Source organism: Mixophyes fleayi, chromosome 1 (assembly GCF_038048845.1).
Source record: "Mixophyes fleayi isolate aMixFle1 chromosome 1, aMixFle1.hap1, whole genome shotgun sequence".
In the NCBI taxonomy this organism is placed as follows: domain Eukaryota; kingdom Metazoa; phylum Chordata; class Amphibia; order Anura; family Limnodynastidae; genus Mixophyes; species Mixophyes fleayi.
In genome coordinates this window covers 343295512-343320036 of record NC_134402.1, presented here as the reverse complement: position 1 = coordinate 343320036, position 24525 = coordinate 343295512, and the positions used below count along the sequence as shown (strand labels likewise).

General features: G+C 40.3%; 1 protein-coding gene across 3 annotated transcripts in view; it reads left to right on the top strand.

The window, feature by feature from the left end:
- The window catches only part of CHFR (checkpoint with forkhead and ring finger domains), a 32016-nt gene extending 14188 nt beyond the window's left edge, over positions 1-17828 (top strand). For 2 of the 3 annotated variants that reach the window (XM_075216981.1, XM_075216991.1), the window contains exons 5-18: positions 1061-1120; positions 2731-2898; positions 3193-3363; positions 5958-6108; positions 7576-7730; positions 7935-8097; positions 8255-8394; positions 8765-8884; positions 9154-9237; positions 10095-10165; positions 11525-11612; positions 12897-13004; positions 13467-13539; positions 14331-17828. In XM_075216981.1, the coding sequence (XP_075073082.1) occupies positions 1061-1120; positions 2731-2898; positions 3193-3363; positions 5958-6108; positions 7576-7730; positions 7935-8097; positions 8255-8394; positions 8765-8884; positions 9154-9237; positions 10095-10165; positions 11525-11612; positions 12897-13004; positions 13467-13539; positions 14331-14373 (1595 nt within the window). In that variant the 3' untranslated portion in view covers positions 14374-17828. The remainder of the gene's footprint in view (positions 1-1060; positions 1121-2730; positions 2899-3192; positions 3364-5957; positions 6109-7575; positions 7731-7934; positions 8098-8254; positions 8395-8764; positions 8885-9153; positions 9238-10094; positions 10166-11524; positions 11613-12896; positions 13005-13466; positions 13540-14330) is intronic. The other variant, XM_075216999.1, reaches the window with a different exon arrangement.
- The last annotated feature ends 6697 nt before the right edge of the window (positions 17829-24525 follow it).

The following is a 24525-nucleotide window of genomic DNA, read 5'->3' as shown; positions in this document are numbered from 1 at the left end:
TGATAGCCCAGTATAATCATTGTTAATATCTACAAACTGCTTAACGGAATGTTTTTTTATTTGGGAGGCAGTTAATAATATCATCTTTTGATATTAAACACATCAGGTTTAGTGGTTAGCACTTCTGCCTCACAGCGCTGGGGTCATGAGTTCTATTCCCGTCCGTGGACTTATCTGTGTGAAGCTTGTATGTTCTCCCTGTGTTTGCGTGGGTTTCCTCCGGGTGCTCCGGTTTCCTCCCACACTCCAAAAACATAGTGGTAGGTTAACTAGCTGCTATCAAAAATTGACCCTGCGCTCTCTCTGCTCTCTTCTCTGTACAGTACTGCGGAATCAGTGGCGCTATATAAATAAATGGTGATGATGATCAGGTTTTACCACCAACCAGTGATGGAATACAGGGGATACAAAGAGATAAATGTTTCAAAACAATTCTTTAACTGCAACATAGTAACTGCCTAGACATTCTCATAGCATAAGGCAGTAATGTGGTCTAACTAAGGAGGATTTAGCCAGTGAATTCAATTGCTAGCTGCATAAAAGGGAATATTAATTCCTATAAATAAGCTTTACTTCATTATTTTGCCGGAATAATTTGAGTGTGAATTCCTCAATCAATATAGGAGACAATAATCGTGCACCCAGCAATTTTAAACACATCTTTTGTTTATTCACAGGCACACAAAATATTTTCTTTTATATTTCACTGGTTTTCATATTTAAACTATTTTAATATAAATTATTACAAAATTATATTTTGCACTCAGCAGACGTTTGCACACTAAAATTATTTGTAGTAATTAAAATAAGAGTATATTGTGCACCACTCTGAATTAACCTTCTTTTTCTTCCCATTTCTAATCAAATGTTTGTTTTTCATAAGCACAAAATTGCTCCCAATTTCCAGGCTGACAAATCACACAATATCGTCATACACATAACCAGTTTACTTAGTGTATCCATATTTTCCTTTCTGTTCTGTTTACAGTTACTCATACTGTGAAATTCTTATATTTAAAATGGTTATTTTCATGTTATTAAGTGTGGTTTTTGTTTCCAGATGTTGCATATCTGTACAAGTCCTTCAGTTCAGCACAAGACAATATGCAGGAACCAACAGGTATGTCAATTGCCATTTAGAATAGAAATAATTGATTACTTACTAACAAAGTAACTCATAGCAAACTATCAAAAATTAGCTGTGATTAGTCTAATGCAGCTTAAACTGTAAAGCCAGTGTCTGTTTGTAGTATTACTGCACTAGTGCTCTTTTTTTTATCATAGGATTTTGAGAAGCTCTAGAAAACATGCAGGGCAATGTGTAATTAGGGGTGTGCAAGTACCAGGCACTGCAACAAATAACTTTTTTTTTTTTTTTTAAGTTACTAACTTATTGTGCACTTATTCAGTGGCTTTAATGCTCCGTTTACTTTTTGTCTGCAAAAAAACAAAGTATCCACACTTAGCCGAAGGTTAATACTAGAGCAGAAAAGCTCCACTATGATTTGCTGGCTGGATATGGAGAGAGAGTTTATAACGGCTGCACTACCTTTCCAAAATGGAAGAAATGTGTGTAGATGCCCACGCTGTGACAGTTCATATTTGAGACAGCATTGATGGTTTCTGTCAGTAAACGCAAATAGCTTTTGCACTGGGTGTTTGAAACGCACAGCATTGTGATAGAATAAAGAACGATCGCATATATGTGTGTTTCATTGCTGTAAAGAAAAAGCAGCTGGTAGATGAAAGTTCTCTGTATAGTTTGCTGTTATAAATGTCTGCATGTCGATGCAGCACGTCTGCATTATTTCATTCATAGATCAGCTTTATGGATGTGTTGTAAGGGTCCTTCACTGGTAACACATGAACAAGAGTTGTTTGAGTGGGAAAATATCTAGGAAAAAGACCAAAGACCGTTTTCACAATGCTATTGGAAGATTGTTTTGTGGGCAGAAGTGTAACTTTTTATTGTAAATGGTCAATGTTCTTACTTAGAAAACAAAGCACTGCAGTCCAGCGATAACAGTCCATACCTGGTGCATGTGGGTGGTAATATCATGGTCTGGGGTGCTCAAAAGAAGAATTATACTTTTCAACAACAAAAAAGTAGAATAGAATTTCACAGTGTCCTTCAATGTGCTGAACAGACCGCAGCGCATGTAGTACAGCCAAGGTCATAAATACAAGTAAATACACTATGTTAAAATACCTGTCTCGCTAATCTTCCTCACTCATATTATCCCTGCTATGCAGTTCTTCACCGAGAAGTAGTTTGGAGATATCGCTCTAAGTCAGTGGTGTCCTAGTTTAGTCATCAAGGGCTGCCAACAGTTAATGTTTTCAGGATTTCTTAAGTCATGTACCGGTGAGTTAATCTATTTGATTGGGTCAGTAATTATCCCACCTGTTTCTACAAACAGAAATTCTGAAAACATGACCTGTTGGTAGCCCTTGGCGACTGAACTTGGACATCTTGAGTGGACTTACATTTGTCCAGAAGACTTAAATAAGAATCTTCTTAATTTAAGTTCCTTAATGAATCAGGCCCCTTGTGAGGAACTGATAAACTGGTACAGGAGTTGTTTGGTGAAAGTTATTGTTGCTAACTCTAAAGTTATGGTTGAGTGTGTTCAATAGAAACGGCAAAAGTACAATATGTATGTACTTTGCTTCTTCATATATTACTCTGAAAATTCACAGATATGATGTCTGTTTTGCCTACACCTGCAGATACCTCAGAGGACATAGATGAAACTCAGACTTTGTCTTCCCTTCAAGACTCTTCATTGACCTGTGAGGAACCTCAACCTTCCACCTCCACATCTAACCTCTTCAGCACACCCACTACCTCTGCGCATGAGCCAGATTCTGCCATGCAGGTTGAGCCGTCCCCAGCAGGTTTGAGCAATGGGATGAATATATTGGATTATGTCAGTGGCATAATTAGTTCAGTGAACTAATCTAATTTAATTATTGCTGTGGAGTACATCTCTTGCACATCAATATGTAAGAAATTAGGTATTGATTCATTGCAAATCTACTCCTGTGTTTTATAGGGCATTCCTCCCGAGACTGAAAGCCCTAATTTTAGCTGTTCCATCAAACAACTTGAAATATTTATGTTTGTTTGTGTGTTGATATGCTTTATGTTCCACCAGTAACCCTTTTCTGACACACTGTTTTTCACATAAGTTGTTTGTGCAGCAGCAGCAACAGAGCATCAACATGACCTGCGGTCCAAGGCAGGACTTGGCGGAGAGAGTTTCTCAGCGGAGACCAGTGACACAGCTGCGACCTCTCTCCTTAAATCTGACACAGAGCAGGATAATCCTCTTCCTCCTCCCAAAAAAAGGCTGAAAATTGGTTAGTGTTCCCTATTGTTTCAAATCCTTTGGCTAGTGCCCCCCAAAATACATCTGGAAAATATTACAGAATGAGGGAGTTACCAGGAACACCCAATTTTTTATTAAGAATTAGTTTTTTTTCTCTGTGTATAAAAAGACAACATACAAATCTGTTAGAATATATATAATAAAATTCTCGATCACTTGTAGGGTCTTTGCACTACGGGTTCAGCACTGATTCTGAAGTACGATCCATGGGTCATTTCATTATTTTGTTACTTTTTTAGTTTTTTGCAACTTCTTTGTGGTGCTTAAACTGTTGTATGACTTCAATACAAGCCTAGCTGTTAAACAGTTTATTGCTGTAATTTTGAACCATGGTAGGAGTAATATCAAATGTGGAGTCAAGACTGTAGCCTTTTGGGAGCCTGACAGCCCCTGGTAGCTTTACTTATGGACTCATAACTTGTGTAACTTAGCAAGGATATAATATTTCCATTTTTTTTTTTACTTTAGAGTTAAAAAGATTCTTCTGATTCCATTACATCAGAGTCCATTCCTTCTGTAGCTATTGCTGTTAGACATTCAGGGCCTGATGTAGAGTTGGATGCAATTTACACTGAAATCGTAAGTCTAAATTGCATCCCGTAATTTACACAGTATTCCAAGTAACACATATTTAGATCCGTGTGACTCAGTGCACTATGCATATTGCACGAACACAACTCTTTATCTGCCTTAAGGGCCGGTATTAAGTGTATCAGTCAGAGCGGCCTTATAAATTACTGTTTAAAACAATAATAAAAATTTTTAATTGTGCTTCTAAACCCTTCTCCCCAAATCCCCAGCAGCACACGGGTTGGGAGGGGGTGCACACCTTTTAATTATTTTGTTTTGCTACTTGTTTTTTGTTTTTATTTTGTTTAACACCGCAAGGTCTGTTGCATCAGGAGAAAGCACCCACAAAATATACATCTCCTAGAGACCTATCTGCGGATGATTTAATCTCAGCATAGCATGTAAAGATCGTGTACACGTCTTTACATTGCTAGGCTCGCCCACTGCCTTCCCCGTTGCACCTCCCTAAGCGCAGAGAGGTGCAAGAGGGAGATCCGTCTCAGTTGGAGTGCAAACTGAGTCGGAACCTTGACTAAAAGTGCTTTTTGCATTCATGAGTTGGACTCTACATTAGGCCCCTAGGGAGTAAGTTCCCTGTAAAGGTATAGGGTCCTTTTTAAAAGCAGTAGAGTAGCCTCTCATTTCTTGACTATAGCCCTTGAAGTGATGAAATCTGCTCTTGGTGGCTTTCTGGATGAGACTGCGATAAGACAAAGATTTGTATTTGTTATTGTATTAAATATAGTATATGTGTTTTCCCTTTTGTATTTGCTACAATAAGAAGTGCTGGTACCGAAGATTATGTTCAATGTCTCCTCTGTAGGTTTATTTTAAGCCATTGTGATAACAGCTGGTGTGTATTGTAGAGCAGTATGTAAGCCACAGCCAGGGGTGGATCTAGACTTTTCTTTTAGGTGGGTGGGAGCGGTTTATCGATTAGTCTGGACTCCTCCCCCTCTCCAGCCCTGTGTCTCACAAATGAATGCATTTTAGGATACAAATCGGTCAGGTTTAATTCAGTTATAATATCACAACAATAAGAACAACAAATAACAGATATGTCTGCGCCGTCATCACGCTCTTTGCCCCCCTTTCCTGTGGTCTTTTTTTTTTTCTTCTGTCGTCTTTTCTGTCTGGTTCACACTGACAGATGCTGAACGAGATGATGGCATCACCCCCTATAGTCAGTGGGGAGGGAGCAGGGAGTGGGACTGAGGCACTGTCGCTTCACACCAGGGGGCAGCAGTGTGCTTGGGGAAAGCGATTGACCACACTGGATCCAATTCTGGTTCCAGCTCCCATAATACATTGTCTCATTGCTACTGCTTGCAAGGGTGCTGCACACTAAAATCTTTCACCAGCGGACACCATACATGTTCCCGCAGCCACTGGGCTGTTTTAAAATAAAAATTATTTGTCTGTTTAGCACAACAGTTTCGCTTTATTTGCAAAGGATTATTCCACCAAAGTGCACGGTACTGATCTGTAAGCATTGGAGCAGCTGCATCAGTTGCTCTAACTCTTTCTGTCTGGTCTTTGAAATAAGAGATATCTGTCTGTAGGTGAACGTGAAGTGTAACTAAAGTAGATATTTCTCTAGATTCAGTGAATTCAGAACCTGGTATATTGTACAGTAAGTTAGAGGCACATCATAGAAAAGGCTCTTTGTAGCCTACATTACATTAGTACAGCCTTAATAATACGGAGATAATTATCACAGGGTTCTAGTTTGTAATCACTAGAATATAAAGGTTACTGTGCTTTAGGAAAGAATGGAACGTAAGCTTAATTTGATCATGATTTCCTTAAGCCAGGTGATCAATACTAGTAGTAATAATTGTAAGCTCCAGGGGAAAAGCATTTAACAGTAAGTTTTGAAAAATGACTGTTTCATTATGAGCTCTTGAACCACCAACTTATTGGCTCTTCTCTTATTATACATACGTTTTGAATTTTTTTTCCATTAATGTCAGATGTCTTAATGACTTCATTTAGAAACGGACTGTTCAGATACCCATGGTCCTGCGCCAGCCAGCGATTCAAAAGGAGCAAATGAAGATACAAAATCAGCTAACTTGAAGCCAGACAAAATGGAAGAGACTCTGACCTGCATTATTTGCCAGGAACTGCTGCACGACTGTGTCAGGTAAATAAGATCATTCAGATGATGTAACTCTCTTGTTCCTTGTGATATAAAGTTAGCTGTAATTAATATCCGTTGCATAGAAGTGTAAATGTTTCTTCTACCTCAAATTCCTGTATGTTTTACCACCTCTGAACTATCGGCCTGATTCCTACAGATGTATGTGAGATGAGTCCTGGTCCCTCTTCCAGGAATCAGATGCTCCAGTTTATTCACATAAAGGAAGTCAGTTACAGATTTTCCTAAACAGAACAGACTTTAATACTAAGTGGTGGGAAATTTAGTGTCCCCAAGGTCTAGGTGCGTTTTGTTAAGGGCAAAATTCCTTTTTGCATTTCATTATTCATGTACTGCACATCTTGGTCTAATAGGTTTGATGTTGGTAGGACTAAAATAATCTGTTAGAATGTGAGCGACACAAAGCATTTTGGTTCATGAGTGTGCTGGTCTCGGTTTGTGGAAGTCAGAGATGTGTCCAATTGGACTAATGAATAAGTGAGGGCAAGACTGAATGTCATACACAAAGTCAAGATATTAAGAGGCAATGGAGGCAGACAGGAAGTCACAGGCTGATAGTTGGGTAGCAGAAGGAGCAGGGTCCCCAGTGTCCGTGCTGAGGACAAGATAGGGAAGGAGTGTGACTATCATAACATTGCCAACTTCATCTTCTGTGTATACCTTCATCTCCCAAAATATAGCCAATCTGAGAATTTACAAGTTGGCGGCATCACAGAACGGTGATGTGAGATTCCGGTTACACGTGCTTTATATACCAATGAGTTTAATACCACAAAGTTCATACAACCAACTAGTTCTTACATTCAGGTGGCTGATCTGTTACATAGAAACAGCATGAAGTGTCAATTTCATTAGGGGTCACTTAACAGCAATATCTGTAATCCCGATATGCTTTTTATGTACACAAGTACGCCAAGCACATTTCACATTATGGCCTTTGGAAACTGCCCCATAAAATTGAACTGTTACTAATTCTATTTGTTGGTGGAATATCTGCATGCTTCATTATGTCTTACATAATGAGTGAGGAGACCTCAAGGCTGTCTTTATTACAAATGCAGTCTCCCACAGAGGTGCAACTACAAAATATGGGTCTCCTAGGTAGAAGGGGTCAATTATCACATTCAGCTAGGAAAGCAATGGGCTCAGGTGGTAGCACAGAGGGGCGAAAAGGGTAAAAAGAACAATGTTCTGTGCCTTATAGCCAGCACACCGTACACATGTAAAACAGAGTACGTAAATAGGATTACAAGGAAGGAACAAAACACCACAAATGTGTGTAGGATGTGCCATTTAGGACCTTGTATAAAGATTTGTAATTATTTGATTAAAGGAAAGTGTTTTTATAATATTTCTACAATTCTATTCACTTGCTTTGAGTAGGTTGGGTTACTGTAGCTGTGGTGTGTTTTAAACAAATTCATTTTTTTGAATGTATCTTGTTCCTATCAGTTTACAGCCCTGTATGCACACATTCTGTGCGGCCTGTTACTCCGGCTGGATGGAGCGCTCGTCCCTTTGCCCCACCTGCCGCTGTCCTGTTGAACGTATTTGTAAAAACCACATCCTTAACAATCTAGTGGAAGCCTATCTGCTCCAGCACCCAGGCAAGTCACTGTATGTGTGTGGCGTACTTTATTGTTGGCACGCCAGTTCAAATGCCGCAAGAGATTCAAAGGTGGGAGGTGCTCTCGCTTAATCTGGATTATGAATGTGCAAGTTTGTGTACCTTGTTCATTAAATCACAGTCTATATGATTTCTATATAGTTATATTCCCATGATGTTTGTGCTTTACTTCTGTGAAATACAGAGAAGTGCCGCAGTGAGGAAGACAGACGCAGCATGGATGCTCGGAACAAGATCACACAAGACATGCTGCAGCCCAAGGTGCGCCGATCATTCTCTGATGAAGAGGGGAGTTCTGAAGACCTGCTGGAGCTGTCAGACGTTGACAGTGAATCCTCAGACATTAGGTTTGTGACTAATAACAATTACATTGTGTAACATGTTACATACCTTTTTATTTTACATTTATGTTTTTTCTTGTTGGAAGAACTATTGAAGGAATTTGTTGCACTTCCTCAATAACTTCAGTCCACCAACTACATGTAAATTGTCTTTATCTTAAAGTCAGCCCTACACGGTCTGCCGGCAGTGCCCAGGATATGGTAGACACAACATGCAGCCGCCACCTTACCCACCAACCATTGAAACAGAAGCCTTACGGACCTTAGGTGACGCTCCTTCTACCTCTGCCAACTTTCCTGCAGGTTTGTGCTTAAATATTACTATGTGCAGAGATATATATTTTTTTGTAAAATAAGTATTCTGTCTGCTATGAACTAATCGGTTAACAGAATGGCAGGCAGCAGTAGTGTTTGTTACTAAGATCGGGAAGTGCCTTTTGTCTTGTCCAAAAAAACTATAAAACTATATTTCCATGGTACTAATCAAGCCTCCCTCTCCACAGTCTGCCTTGGGCACACATGTTGCAAATTGTATTAACCCCATAAGTGCTGTTTTTGGGAATTATGGACTGAGAGGTTTGTTGAGATTTGGCCTATTATCGACACCTGGCTTGCATGGGACAACCTGTTCATTTTAATTTAACATCTCTTCTTCTTTTTGTATATCTTGTAGTTGCCCAGGAATATGTATGCTCTTCCCAAGGAAGTCATGTGATATGTACCTGCTGCTTTCAGCCAATGCCAGACAGGAGGAGTGAACGGGAGCAGAACCCACATGTCACACCTCAACAATGTAAGGCCTGAGTTTTTTTATATGGTCTGTTTCTGCCTGGCTTGCTAACTTGAATTTTATTGGAAAGGGGAGCTGATGTCACCAGAACAGCTGATGGCTTTCTATGTTGTAAATTGCTATTGCAAAGAGATGCCCTAGAGAATATCTTGTACACTAAAACATGTGCTTCACAAAGCAAAACATAAACCCTCTTCTCATCTGTCTTTCAAGCTCCACCACAAGTTATATTAGGTCTGTTGCATCTCATTGACCTTTTTTTGCTTTCACAGGCACTGCATGTTTGCAGCCTTTCTGTCACATGTATTGGGGATGCAGCAGAATGGGCTGCTTTGGTTGTCTGGCACCTTTTTGTGGTAAGCTGCTTGTCGTGGGTGTGTGTTATATCGCTATTTTACTTTTCAGAATTTAAGTGTCGCATTTCACAGTTGTTCTATTAGAACCATACAAATACTTCATATCTTTGTACAGACCTATTAGCATTGACCTGACATTGAAGTAGGCCACACCCCTTTTAACTGCTATAAAAAAAAAAAATTGGGTCCACCTGCAAAAAATTGTGATAGAAGGGTGGTATGTATGCATCATGTACTCCAACCTATTACTTTACTTGATACCTTCTATAAGTATAGATTATCATAGAAAAGGTTGCAATTAATGTATTGTAACCACATAGTGATCAGAGTCCCAACCTGTCTGTGCCAAAAATTGGTTTGCTTGTATTTGGCAAAAGTACAGGCAGGGCAACTGATTAAAGGAGTCTTAGTTGTTTTGTTAGGAAATAGTAGACAGTGAGTTAGCACAGTGTAGTTTGTTTTCTACTTTCTGTAACTATGCTTTGCCCTCGTCCGGCTGAGCTGTTCACTCCTTCATTGTGTAACCAAACAAGTACAGTGAGGTTTGAAGAAAGCAAGAAAGAGGATCTGACTAGTGCTCCCCTCACCTAGAAGTATTCATTCCAGCCCAGCTAGTGATTTCTAACATTCCAATTCATTGTACCTGTTCTGCATATTTCAAATGTACAAATACAATTCTAATATTGTATTATTTAACTTACAGATGAATATAGTGAATACTGAGTGTGTATGTCATCATCATTCTCATAACCATACTTTTCCATAGAGAATCTGCAAAGCTTTACTATTAAGCCTGTATCACGAGCACTTGAGACAATTTTCATTTTAAAGCACACATTCTCCTGCTTTCCCCTCAGAATTAAATCTCGGAGAAAAATGTTTGGACTCTGTGTTAAACAACAACAACTATGAGTCTGACATTCTAAAGGTAAGGGTAAACCGATAAATGCCAGATAAAAAAATTAAATAAATATAATGCATGTATATGTTGTCCTATTGTGCAAGGTACACAATTTGCTTATGGCTATAAATCCTGATTTTGAAAGTCTAATTAGTTTCTATGTGTAGAATCTGCACATCAACAGTATGTTACACCAAGCTATTTGTTCTCTTCTCTAGACATGCTTTCAAAAATCATTATAGCAATTTGTTGCCGTATACAACTACCTAATGAATTTAAGGGGCTACTCATGGCAGCTGCCAGTCCCACAAAGCTGAGACTATTGAACTGTTGTCAATCTGTAATAATCAGCCATTTATCACCTTCACACGCTTGAATAGATGCCCTTTTTTTAAAAAAAAAACAAAAGAGAAAAAAAAAGTTTTATTTGAATTAATTTTATCAGCACACCAGATGGGGATGCTCATAAAATGACTACATATATAATTTCATTTGTTTGTTGGGCATGACTACTGAATTACTAATTTGTAGCCAATTTAACCACACACATGTGGCTAAATTTTCCAAGATTGATTTTTCCAGTGGGCATGTTAAATGTACAGTTCACAACGGCACAATATCAATGTCAATACACACTTTTTTACCTGACCAGATTGTTTTGTTTTTTTATTGAACCGAGCAAAACTCTTGGTGCCACACGTCTAAAACAGACAGATTTGCTGACACGTGTGGTACAGCATTATACAAACTGTTAGAATAGGGCTGTATATGTTGCCGCCTAAATTGTCATTGAAACAAAATATTATACAATGTTTATGGAGGTTAAAGGCCAAAAATACTTTTCTGGGCTGAAAAACCATCTGGGTAGACCAGTTTTAGTACATGTAATGCCAATGTTATGCTTAGATAATCATTTGGTGTTGATAGGGGGAGTCTTATCTCTCAAACCATGGGGGTCATCTGGCGTTCCCTTTTAACCAAGCAATAGATCCTTTTTGTATTCTCTGAACGCACAAGAATTATTACTGTAAGGAAGGTTTGTCAAACTGTAGGCAGCCCTGTCTCTTGTTTGCAGCCCTTTTCCATTGTTACATTTAATTTCACAGTGTGTTATTAAACATTTGGGTTAGGAGTTCCTCATGTTCTTGGTGGTTTTTCTTGAAAACCTTATTTATGTACCTAATTATAGTTCATCTTCAGGTGAAAGTATAATAGCATTCATTCAACCATATTATAGCTTGCGTTCTAGCTTGTTCTTCAAATTCTGCACATTCAAGTTTCCAGTCTTATATTTATAAATTACGTTAATGGTTTATGAAATGACAACATTTTCCATTTATGCATGCATCAATTTGTATACTGTGTGTTTATCTATTGTTTTACCAGAATTACCTGGCATCCAGGGGCTTAACATGGAAAGACTTATTAAATGAAAGTCTTGCGGCTGTTCAGAGAAGTGTTTTCATGCTTCCTGGTAAGTAAGAAGGGTACCATAGTAGTCAGAGTATGTAACAGGATTTTTATACTTTCATTAAATCCTTTTCTCTGAATCCATTGAGAGACACTGGTCTCTGGGAGGGGGGGTTAGAGTCTTCTAGTCATTATCAACATTTTTTTATATAGAGCCAGCAATTTCCATAGCGCTTTACAGTTGGGAAGAAACAGTAATAAAACAATACTGGGTAATACATACAGACAGAGAGGTAAGAGAACCCTGCTCGCAAGCTTACAATCTAATGACTAAAAAAGTATATTAGTCTGCTGCAGCAGTTTAATAACGCACTCTGTCCCACAGGATGGGGATATGGAGGAGGTGCAGTTCAACACTTTAGGAATATTAAAAAGTGCCAACATCCTTGGAGACTTTATATCCTCCAGGATCCGGTGACCTTAGGATAATAGAGAAATTTTATTTGCACATGCAATATTACTTATGTCCACTAGATGGATCTACTGTTTCATTAAATCACCCTTTAGTGTGTGCATCTGTATTCCTTCAATTAGTTCTCAACTGCAATCTTCAAAGAATCTTGACACTGTTCTAAGTGGTAGAGGGCTATATAAAATGAGAAGAGCAGTATTGGTAAAAAAAAGATGTACATGGTATGTCAGACATAGCAAAAATTCTTAATGACTGGTATTGCAATAATTCTGTACGAATAAAACAGAATTATTCTGATCAATTATGGGGAATTTTTCTTAATCGCGTTATCGTCCGACATTGTTAAGTTCAATACAAATGATATTCATACTAATAAGGTGGACTGATTTTTGTTGTATAAAGCCCGATATACCACACCCCGATTACTAATTACAATGGGTAAACCACATATTACATATTGAATATCTCCCATTTGCTCACTTCATTTTAACATTTTAATATTTCGCTTTCAAAGAATGACATTCTTTTCAAAGTTAGATTTAATTTTTTTCAGTTGTGTTTTGTCCACATATGGATTGGTAATTCAGTTCCTGTAGAACATGCCTATACAATTAGCTAAGCAGTGCCTCGATTTAAAGTAGTACTTTCTTCTCTGTTTAGTGACCCATGTCGGGCTGCCAATCACACAGTGTTGGTTCTGTTAGGCTAGTTATACCTATAAAAAGTTTTCATGATGGTTGTGCCCTTTTTAGTTTAAACACGATATTTATTTTTTAAACCAATGTAAGTGTTATAATGTGTTCTTATAGTGTGTGTTTTGTTCTGGCTTTGTTTTTTGTTTTTACATTAATATCTTCATTATATTTGTGCCAACAGATTACAGGATAAATGGAAACACTGTGCTCTGCTACTTCTGTGGCCTGCGTAATTTTAGAGATCTAACCTACCAATACAGGCAAAACATCCCACCTTCTGAATTACCAGGTAACCAGCCTTAATCTCAGTTATTACTAGAACTTTCCTTTATGTGCAGCTGTCCCTCTAGGTTGTGGTATATAACTAGCTGATGTACACTTTAAGTTAAAGGAGATAAAAGCATGCTTGTGTCTATACTTGTCTTACAGCTAGTAATTGTAGTAGGAGAAGCATTCTTCCCAGTAGTTCTGGCTTTGGTGGGACAGTGACAAGTTTCGAACCCCAAAGGAGGCACAATGGGCCTGCAAATGGTCAGATCATGAGTGGGGCTTATTTTGTCCCCTTTTTCTTCTCAAATGTCAATTTAATGTAGTAGAGGTGTATCACAGAAAGGAAAGAAGACACTTATTTCCCTGGAATTACCATTATTTTTAGCTAGACCGATTATCTGAGATTATGAGCATTTCTGTGATTGATGATGCCATGGGCAGGATGTTGGCATTGGTAAAATAAAAGTTTGTGTCTTCCTAGTCGCGGTGACATCACGGCCAAACTGCTACTGGGGACGAAACTGCAGAACTCAGGTTAAAGCACATCATGCCATGTGAGTATTACAGTACATAGCAGATATCACATATTATAGCTCGTGAATACTGTTGTGAGGTAGTGATTACCATGTCACAAATTATGTCACTTGGAGCCATTACAACATGATTATAGTTTACTGCATCATTTATGTATAGGATACATTTCTATGTATGCTTTGTTAAAAAAAAAAATGTAGAACTGGTCAAAATGAAGTGCAGTCTATCTGGTCCTATCCATTAATACCAAATGTAGCCTGACTTCCTTTCTCAAGGCATCTCTGGTAGAGCAGCCTAAAAAGGCTACTGGTGACTGGATCCTTTCCAGCCCACGGACTTTCCCTCTGTGTCATGATCAACCAGTCTCTCACCTGCCGGAAGATGAGGTATTTCATATGCCCGATTATATGGGCCTCATCAGTCGTCTTTCCCTCACCAATCTGATTCCTACACGGTGTAGAGCTGCTGGGGAACTGGGTGCAGAGCCACACTGAGCTTGCAGTTCAGATGCCCCAAGCACAGGAGACGCCAGTACGGAATTAATGATTAGTACCTGTCTCTGTGGCAGAGGTAGTGTGTACTTTTTGCCACGGCGCCCCACATAATTAAGACAGTCGGTGAGAAGTGCCAGGGTGTTTTACAAAAATATTATGGCATCTGTAGTTCTGCAATGCCAGGAGAGCCACTGGGTTCAGACATTGGGCTTAAAACTTTACTGGACTGAGAAATGCTTTTGTTTATCATCTTCAGGATAAATTAAAAATGCAACATCCTGGAACCTGACGCACTATGTTGTCTCTTCCCCTTTTAGGAAATTCAACCACATTTGTGAACAAACCCGCTTCAAGAACTAAGTCTAGGATCACCTGCTGTCTGTGATGCCTTAGTCACCTATGGGACTGTGCTACTATCCTCTCCAGGGAAGGCATGCGTGCTTCAACTGAGCATCAGAATATCTGTGCCCCCATGTCATATGCAGCTCCCTATTCCTGAATTTCCTGGACTGCTTACACATTATTGACAGATGTTATTGGAACACCAAAAAAGTGGTGACCGTTTAATCGCTGTTCGGTTTCTAGAACATGCTGAGTTATAATGGTTTTAAGCTAGATAGGTGACAGATATTATGCAATGCAATATATTGTTCTTCCAGTTAAATGCATGTAAATAATGGTTTAACAATGGGAAAAGACTGGCCCTTCAATGTGGGTTTGTACTACAACTTTTTGCTGAACATCGCTGCATTGCTACGTTGATGGACAATATATCATTTGTACATGACCTTTGTCTTTTTGCTCTTTAATTAATTTTACTTATTTAAAAACTCACTTTGACTACATTGCAGGTTATTCCTTCTTCCAGCGTCCTTTCCATTCAGGGAAGTTACTGTAATTTACAGCCATTAGTTTGTTATGCACATAAATGATTATGTAAAGTCTGCTTCTCCTGTGGCATAAGGGCTAGAATGAGGGGAATTATTTGTCCTTTCATCTAATGGAGTCCTGGGAAGATCCTGCTCAGCACTGTGGTTTCTGTGTATGTGACCTGCATAGCGAAATCTTTTTGTTGCTTGTGGAATATGCCTGCAAGACATTGCGTGTAATATGTACGTATTCTCCCCTTTGATACCACCTTTTTTTTATGGATTTTCAATATGTTAAAAACGGAGAAAAAAAAAAAAAAAGTACTGTGTAGTACAGGGAAACTGAAAATGTTCTAGTAAATGTTTATACCTCAAGTGTGATGTTCCATGTATTATAATTATGAACACATAATATCAGGATTTTTTTATTTTTTTTTATTTAACACAACTTTTGCTTAGACTTGCACAATTCTGTCCAGATGTTTATACATTTTAAAATATATATATGTGTGTATATATATTACACTGATCAGCCACATCATTAAAACCACTGACAAGTGAATTGAATAACATTGATTATCTTGCACCTGTCAAGGAGTGGGATATTAGGCAGCAAGTGAACACTCTGTTCTTTAATAAGAAATAATACTTAACCTTAAGGTGTGCCAAGACTATTTATTCTAAGACCGTGATGGACAGTGACTGCTGTTCATCTCGAACCTCCTTCCCCTCCAACCTCTCAATCGCTGTTGACAATTCCTCCATCTCTCCTGTTCCCCAGCTTTGCTGCCTGGGTGTCATTCTGGACTCCTCTCTCTCCTGTGCCCCAAACATTCACTCTCTTGGCAAATACTGCCACTTCCAGCTACGGAACATTGCTCGCATTCGGCCCTTCCTCTCCAAGGATGCCACCAAATTTCTCATCCACTCTCTGATCATCTCCCGCTTGGACTACTATAACCTTTTTCCTCTTTGTTCTGTACTCAACGCAGCTGCTAGACTTGTCTTCCTTTCTCACAGCTCCACTTCTGTCTCCCCCTCCCCCCATCTACCAAGCCCTACACTGGCTCAACTTCCCCTACAGAATCCTTTTTAAGCTCCTCACCCTCACATACAACTCCACTGCTCCCTACATCTCCAACTTCATCTCTATTCACACTCCATCCCACCCACTGCCATCGGCCAATGACAGTTGCCTCTCTTCCCTTCGGATTACCTTTTTTCATGCATACATTCAAGACTTCAACCGCACTGCCCCCCTCCATTGGAACGATCTCCCTTGCTCCATCAGAGCATCCCCCAATCTGTGCAGTTTCAAACGGGCATTAAAAAGCCACCTTTTCTTAAAAGCCCTTCAGTCTTCCGCTTAACTACCCACCTTGTCGGCTACCTCTCCCTCTCGTCCCTTCTTCCCCCCTTCCTCTCTTGTTCCATGTGGCTCTATCTTCGTATCCCCTTGTGTCTTCAGTTTGTCTTCCCCTTCCATTAGGTTGTAAACTCCTTTGAGCAGGGTCCTCTCTCCTCCTGTTTCCAGCACTTTTAACTTTGCAGCTACTCAGTCCACCTGTCTTGGACCTTTTGCTCTCTGTCTCCTCTCACTTTTCTCTGGACCTTCCAGTGGCTCTTAACCTGTTAACTGAGCCCACTCTTTTGGGCACAGGTTTCGAGCTTGTGCCAATATCCCTCACCCTTTCAGCCTTTCTCTTTAGCTGTGTTTTGAGCTTCCTGAGTTATAGTGCCTATGGTTAACTGTACAGTGCTGTTTTTACCCTGTACTGTCCTATTGTTTGTCTCTGTACGGTGCTACGGACACTTTGTGGCGCCCTATAAATAAAAATAATAAAAATTACCAATATAAATACCGATAAAAACAGTGGTCAGTAAAACAATGTATTTTAAAAATAAATATCTTTAGATGTTAAAAACAAAATACATTTGATAAAATTAAAATTCCTGAGCACAGGAGACATGAAGTATATCTGCATGTGTAGATGGCTTGCAATATATATCATAGGATTAGAATCTATTATTACAATATCATCATTATAATAAAACATAATTTCTGGCCAGAACATTGAATCCATAAACCAGGGTTTCCCAAACCCAGTCCTCAGGAACCCTAACAGTGCAGGTTTTCCATATCTCCTTGCTGGAGCACAGGTGTATTCATTACTGACTGACACATTGTAACAGATCCACAGGTGGTCCTAATTATGTCACATGTGATCTGGAAAACCTGCACTGTTGGCGAGCCCTGAGGACTGGGTTTGGGAAACCCTGCCATAAACAGATACAATCATATGACCACAAATAACTGTATTAAATGTTATACTCTTGTAATTAGCTAACAAATCTTGTCCATATGGACTAAAGGTCTATATAGAATCCAAAAGATGCCATTCTTATGATATTCCACCATTTCGGTTATGGGATATATTGCGCTGAGATAGTAATGTCTTTATTCTAATAAGAAAAGATCCCACTATATAGGTAGAGTGTAACAGTGATGTTATAGATTGTGAGAATACAAGCATTTACTCAATGCTGGCCTTACAGATGATGAAAAATATTGGCATAAGTTTTCAGCAGTCCCATTGTCTGAGTCAAATTTAGCGAGAATGGAACATACGATTAGATGATCAGTGGGTGCCTTCCTTTTAGGAGTAGGTCCTTCTAGCTCCCCTGTGTCATGGGTCGGTTTGTGCCGAGTTCCTGTAATAGTGTGGTCCGGATCGTCTGAGTTGTGCGCATACGCAACAGTGTTATCCTCTTTCTGTCGGCTCGTATTATCAGTCGGTCTTTGGCAGCAAAGTATTGATCTTGTCAGCTGTATGGTTTAAACGTCCTGTAGGCAAATCCTCTTAATACAACCAGCAAAGGGGAATAAAATTTTATTGTTTTTAACATTTAAAAAATGTTTATTATATAAATATATTGTTTTACTGACCCACTGTTTTTACTGATTTTATTGGTATTTATATTAATTGATAGTCACTGTCTTATAATACTTAAATAGTCTTCGCTCTCCTGAAGTTTATTTGTTCGTTCTTATTCTGCTTTTACCACTGAGGTAGTGTGAAAGGGAATTTCCTATTCTTGCAATATGAGTTCTTGAAGCATTACAAATCGGAGTGCTCGGACATCTCCTTTATCAGATGCTTGTGATGTACTGCAATTGTGAAACTGAATAATACCATTTCAGATTGCCACCTCAGCAATATCCCGAGTGCATATTCAAGTCCTCCGACCCTGTCCAATACCCTGGTAGACTGTGTTTACACTGAACACGGGTCTGCCTGGGTCTCCATGGCAACATCACAAGAGGAGCTCTAATAATGGTAATAGTGTGCAGGCCACGTACTTTTTAGTAACGCAGCCAATTGAATTCCCCCTGATGTGTACTAAAAAATTTTAAGGCAGTGGATCCCAAACTTTCTCAGTTCGAGGCACCCTTAGGGTCTCCATAATTTTTTCAAGGCACCCCTAAGCCAAAATATTTACCAAGAAGCCCCCAAAGCCCCCTGTCTTGCTTACAAACGGCCCTGGCCAGGGCACCCAAGGGAGCCATGGCACACAGTTAGGGAACCACTGTTTTAAGACTTTAGAACATAATGGTCTGAACTAACACATGAAAACTGAACAGCTGTGACCAAGTCCTAAAATAATGCCACATTCCTGTTCTTTATTCTTGTTTAAGTCTGTGTATTTAGAGTGCCCCACATAATCTGTTGTTTCTTACTTTTAAATATTTTGGCAAAGATTTCTAAACCCTCCTGTGGCTGGGCCCCTGTTTCCATCACACACATACTGGGAGAATAATTTCTTACATTCAAAAGGGCTGCACATTACCATTAATCTCAGTAATAAGTTAAAACAATACATCTAATAAGACACCTATCTGTAATAACAGACATATTACACGTGTTACAAACTTTAACAAATCTCTGACTGTAAAGCATAAAGGGGGTGGGGTGTCACAGGTGAAAGCTCCAAGGGCCAAAGTTAACCATTATGTGCACAAAAGGGGGTCAGTCTGCATTTGGTGAGGAGCGGGTTTCTCCCACCTGGTCTTGTGTAAACACCGCACAAATGTTATCTGCATTTAAAGGAACAACTCTTATGAGCTAATAAACCTCATTACTAGTGTCCTGTTGTGTTCTTGTGATCAAAAGATTAAAGTACCCATTTTAATCTATCCCCTGGTTGATCCTAACACCCTGTGTCCACGCTGAACCAGCTCCAATGCAGTCATGATCCACAGTAAAGCTGGGTACACACTACACTGTTTTCGTCCAATAATCGGCTCAAACAGCCGACATACGACCACTCGTTCAACAGTCGGGTCAGTGTGTGCAGTGACATGATGGTCGAAAGTCTGCCCAAATGGACGATTATCGCCTCATTTGGTTGGTCATACCGTTTAATATTTTCGTTCCAATCTCGTTTCTGCTGTGTAGTGTGTATAAACTTCCGACCGATCCACAACAGTGAGTACGAAATTACAGTCATTGCGCACGACAACATGGCTGTAAAAAGTCGCTAAAGGGACGTCCGCTCTTCCCTTTATCGTCCTAAACAAGGCTAGTGTGTATGCAGTCCATGGACCAAGCGATCGGACCATCGGTCGGATGTAAAATCGCGCGGCATAAAAAGTTGGTTGAAATTTCTGTAGTGTGTACCCAGCTTAAGTGGTCAGGTAGGAGTCATTCAGAGCAGCCACTGGAGCGGTAATGCAGCATCAAAAACTGTTAAGTGATTTCACGGTGGCTTAGTGGTTAGCACTTCTGCCTCACAGCACTTGGTTCATGAGTTCAATTCCCAACCATGGCCTTATCTGTGTGGAGTTTGTATGTTCTCCCTGTGTTTGCGTGGGTTTCCTCCCACACTCCAAAAACATACTAGTAGGTTAATTAGCTGCTATCAAATTGACGTGTGTGTGTGTAGGGAATTTAGACTAAGCTCCGAAGGGGCAAGGACTGATGTGAGCGAGTTCTCTATACAGCACTGCGGATTTAGTGGCGCTATAGAAATAACATGATGATGATGTGCTAGTAACCAGGGGCACCATGGTATGCAGTTGATACAGTGCCTGGAAAAAAAGCACCAATATTTACCCCTGCAGTGACTAATGAGGGGCCCATAGAGGAGCCAGCTGACTATCAATCACTGACCCTAATAAAGACACTGCAACTTTACTAAGAAAGCAGCTGGTAGTCATAGGTGTACTGAAGCAGAGTTTTTTGCCCAGGCATGGATCAACAAAGTAGTTCTGATGACCTGTAGCACCCAGTGAATATGTAACCGCTTCTGTACCCAAGCTTGAAGACAGTGTTGTGTACATAGCTGGACATCTGTAGGTGTTTGAGGTATCATCCAGGTAAGTGGAGAACTATCAGTCACCAGAGGAATCTATGGACTACGGTTTAATAAAAGGGACCCTCTTTTAACATTATGCCAACACCTCACAGACAAGCAAAAGTTTCAGGACTCAGCTAAGAGATAATATCAATCTCGATGCGTTTGACAATCATGATGAGACCAGTGAATTGAGCCACTGCCCAAACATGGTAAAATGTAATGGACCTATTGTGCCAGAAACAGTGCCACCACCTGTGTGCACCAGGTGAAAGAATTGGACTGGGAGCCTTCAAAGTTGAGAGAAGCTGGCTGGCCACACAAGTAGAAGCACCAGCCACAAATGGATGTGAAAGCATGGGAACATCCCTGTGCTGTCCACCATTTCCCCAAGCAAGTAACCACATATTTGGGTGCTTCTAACTAGCTACAGATCTGTTCCTTCCCTGGCAGCAGGTAGACACCATTGTAGCCCATGCTGGAGAGAAAGTATACTGGGATAGCCAGACAACTGAGAATGCAGCATCCCACAGACCAAGCTTGTGCTACCAGAGTCCGGAAGTGTGATTTGCTTGCCTGACTAATGGAGATGAACAAATGGAGACTGTTCCCACTCCAGGCAGCCTAGTGGGGAGTCACTTGTGAGGAAAAGTGTTACTGCACAAAACATATGGAGAGACTCTTTGTGCTTCCATTTTTATATTAGCATTGCCAAAGTTACCGGGGCAAGGGTTGCCCAGTGGAAAGTACCCATAGTTAGGGTGTTTAAACTGAGGAATCTGCAAGGAGATCAGGTACTTGATAGACAGTCCCTACCAACAGATATAGTCATGGGAAGTTACCTTTGTCAAGGGTTGTGGTCAGAGATTTTTGTCCCCCATCACCAGGAATCAAGCAAGCAAGCAGGCCTCAGAGGAACAGCACCAGCTTCAACCAGTTCCAAGAAACCACTAAAGCTGGACTGCCCAGGCAGACCCTTACCTCTGAAGTGGCAACATTTCTTAGTAATGCAGAGGATTTTGTTTCCATCCTGTTTAATCCAGTATAACACTAAGAAGGTTCCTTAATGTCTTCAATGCCACTAAAATCAGTTTATAACTGGACTGGTTTTGAATTGTGTTCTGCGATATAAATTAAAGACCTGGTGTTCCCATGTATATACCCATATAATATAGTAATGTTGATCTGTATTTATGGATAGGTTGTGCAGGTGATGACCATGAACTGATAGTGTGTGAAGAAGGATACTCAAGACATACACCTTAGGAAGTTACCTAAGTGCACAATCTCAAGAAGCGTAGTTCTGCATTCTATGATACCGGAAAGAGACTAATTTGCCCTATAATCCTAAGAGCCTAAAACTGCATGCTCAGACATTGCAAGAACTTTTGCAGACATTTTCCATTCAACTTAACCTAATTTATTGCTTAAATTGACACTGGGTCCAATTTATATATTTATCTATTCATCACCCACCTAACGGGTCAATGAGTACACTAAACACGTAACGTGGATACTGGAGCACAGAATAAATGCCCATATCCAAATTTCACCAAGGAACCTAGTTAACTCCCTATTCAAGCAGCTCCCACATGTACTTGAGCATCTATACTGACCACACCATCCAGTCAACAAATTTCTCAAATCCTGTGGTGTTGTCTAGGAATGCTCTAGTGTTAAGTCAGCTCTAGCTGTGCGTAGTAGAGAGCACAGACCTGACTGCAATGACTTTCTAGTGACAACCACCCTGATGTAGGAGGAGTGAAGAGGTGACAAGGATGCTACCAGCCATGACATAGTTATCTGGAGGTCCCTTAAGAATCTACCACTTTTTCACTCTTTGAGCTGCTATGTGAGTGCAGGGGCTAGGGACCCCTTAATCTGTTCCTGGAGTAGGGGTAATTATACAAGATACTTCCATAGTGGATGTTTGTAGTAGAGATGCTCAGGCTCGGTTCCTCGAAAACCGGACACACCCAAACTTAGAGGATCCGAGTACCGAGCCGAGCTGGCTCGGTACTGTCGTGCTCCCTCGGAATTGAAAACGAGGCAAAACAGTCATTGTGACGTTGTCGGATCTCGGGAGTTTTGAATTCCTTATTAAGATCCAACACAGCGAGGGGTGGGAGGTAGGGCGGACCCCTATTTTTCTTTTCTGCCACTGCTGTGTGCCAATGTGTCCTAGATGTGCCAGGAACTGCCGTGTGTTTGTGTCATTGCTCTGTCATTTAGCATCCAGCCAGGTCGCTGCAGTATTTGTCCGAAAGTGTATGAAAATAATATTGTGACCTGTGAGTTGGTCAAAATTGGCTGCAAATTACTTGAAATTAGTGTTATTAGGTTAATAGTAATGTTGGAACAAAAAACAGAGCAAAATTATGTGATTTTAGCATATTTTAGGATTTTTTCTAAAAAATCCAAAACCAAAACTAAAACATACGAGGGCGGTTTTGCCAAAACCAAAACTAATCCAGATCCAAAACAAAAACCAGTTCATGGGGTTACCTAGAAGCACAGGCCAAGCAGAAGGCTTGGTATGATTAGTGTGCCTAAGTTAGATGAAGGGCAGAAGGTGCCTTTTCTGAGTACTTCATGTCAGAACAAGCTCTAGGCTACATATGCCAGAATGTGCATTAGGTGCTGGAGTCAGGTATTATTCAGCCATTTCTCAGCTCACCGGCAGCTTCTGTTGTGTTGTTCCCTAACAAGGGCAAATTAATGAGGTTTTACACACATTATTGAACAAGGTATCGTTTTCTAAGGACTAGTATTTATTCTCTCAAACGAGCTAGCTAGATTCTAGTACATTTGCACCTTTTACTTGAGCACAGGGTACGGCTGCCCCAGAAGTTCAAGATGGATGGTGTTCATCACCGTAGTTGGCTTAGACGAGTTTAGAGTCATGTTGTTTGGAATGAAGAATGCACTGGCCACTTTCCAGGACCTAGTAAGCCACCTGCTGGATAGGTTGGAAGAATTAATTTCAGGTTTACTTAGACAACATGGCTATCTTTATACATACTAAAGTAAAGAAATGTTAGGGAAGATTTGGGAGGGAGGACTGATCAGACAAATGTCACATGTAGATATCAGAAGTTCAGTAGGACATTGTACCAGAGTTTTTGGGGATGGGTTAAGCGAAAACCTGAGAAGGTAGACGAAATCAGATTGACCCCAGCCCATGACCCACAGACAGGTACTACTTCAGGACCGCAATTTACTACATGGTGTTTTATCCCTGAACTTCGCACTGGTGAGCGCTCCTGGTAACTCCTGAGACCAGGTGCCAGGTCCTGGGGATGTGGCCCACAGCTGCCCCACATGGACAAAGAAGGGGACTGTGGCTGGGTAACCACCCCCACATACTGCGGGAAACATTTTAACTACAGTGGTTTAAAAATATGTATGTATATGTGATAAATGTAAGAATTACACTCAGTTAGTGGACCAGTGGAGATTTTTCGTAGTCTGTTAGCAGCCTGACCATAAGGGGACTTATCATCGCTACCTTCTAGTGCTGTATATATGCATATAGCACTAGAAGGTAGTGATGATAGGAAACTGCTTTTAATGAGCTAATAAACAACATTACTACAATGATCTTGCGAGAGTCCTGGCAATGCTGATTACCTGTAATCACAGTTGATGGGCACACTTTAATCCATCCCACAGCAGTCCTGCGCCAGTGCTCTGCCAGATCCCCAGCAATTCTGATATATAGAAAGGGGAAGGCTTCAGCCAAAGCAACCACCACAGAGGTGCTGCTGCAGCTAAACATGACCCAAGACACATAATGGACACAGAAACTGGGTGGATGGTTTAGCCAAGCAGCACTAGTGGGAGTAATAAGTAACATACGGTTGCCGACAACCAGTGAAACCATATAAAGCATTGAAGGTTGGCAGGGACTAGGTGCCATCTTTCTCCCCAGGCAGATTCCCATAGTGGGCGACTTTGGACTGGGTCCCTGGGCTGCTGAGCCAAGTCTCTCCCCAGGCTAAAATGTGCCCATCAGCACCTGAGGGATGGAGTGTCAAAATAAGGCGATCCCACCACATTCTTTATTCTCTCCCACAACACTTCTTGGATCAAATAGAGTAAATAAAAGGTCATAGTTTTCAGAGTGGATATGTCTTGTACAGTTTTATTCTTTTCTAGATCAATGTGCTTTTCAGCTATTTCCCCCTTCAGTATATTTCAGAAAATGAAACAAAACATATCATGCGATTGTATCAGTTCTTATATAAAGTCCTTCCCATACCCGATTGAAAGCCAGAATACACAGATC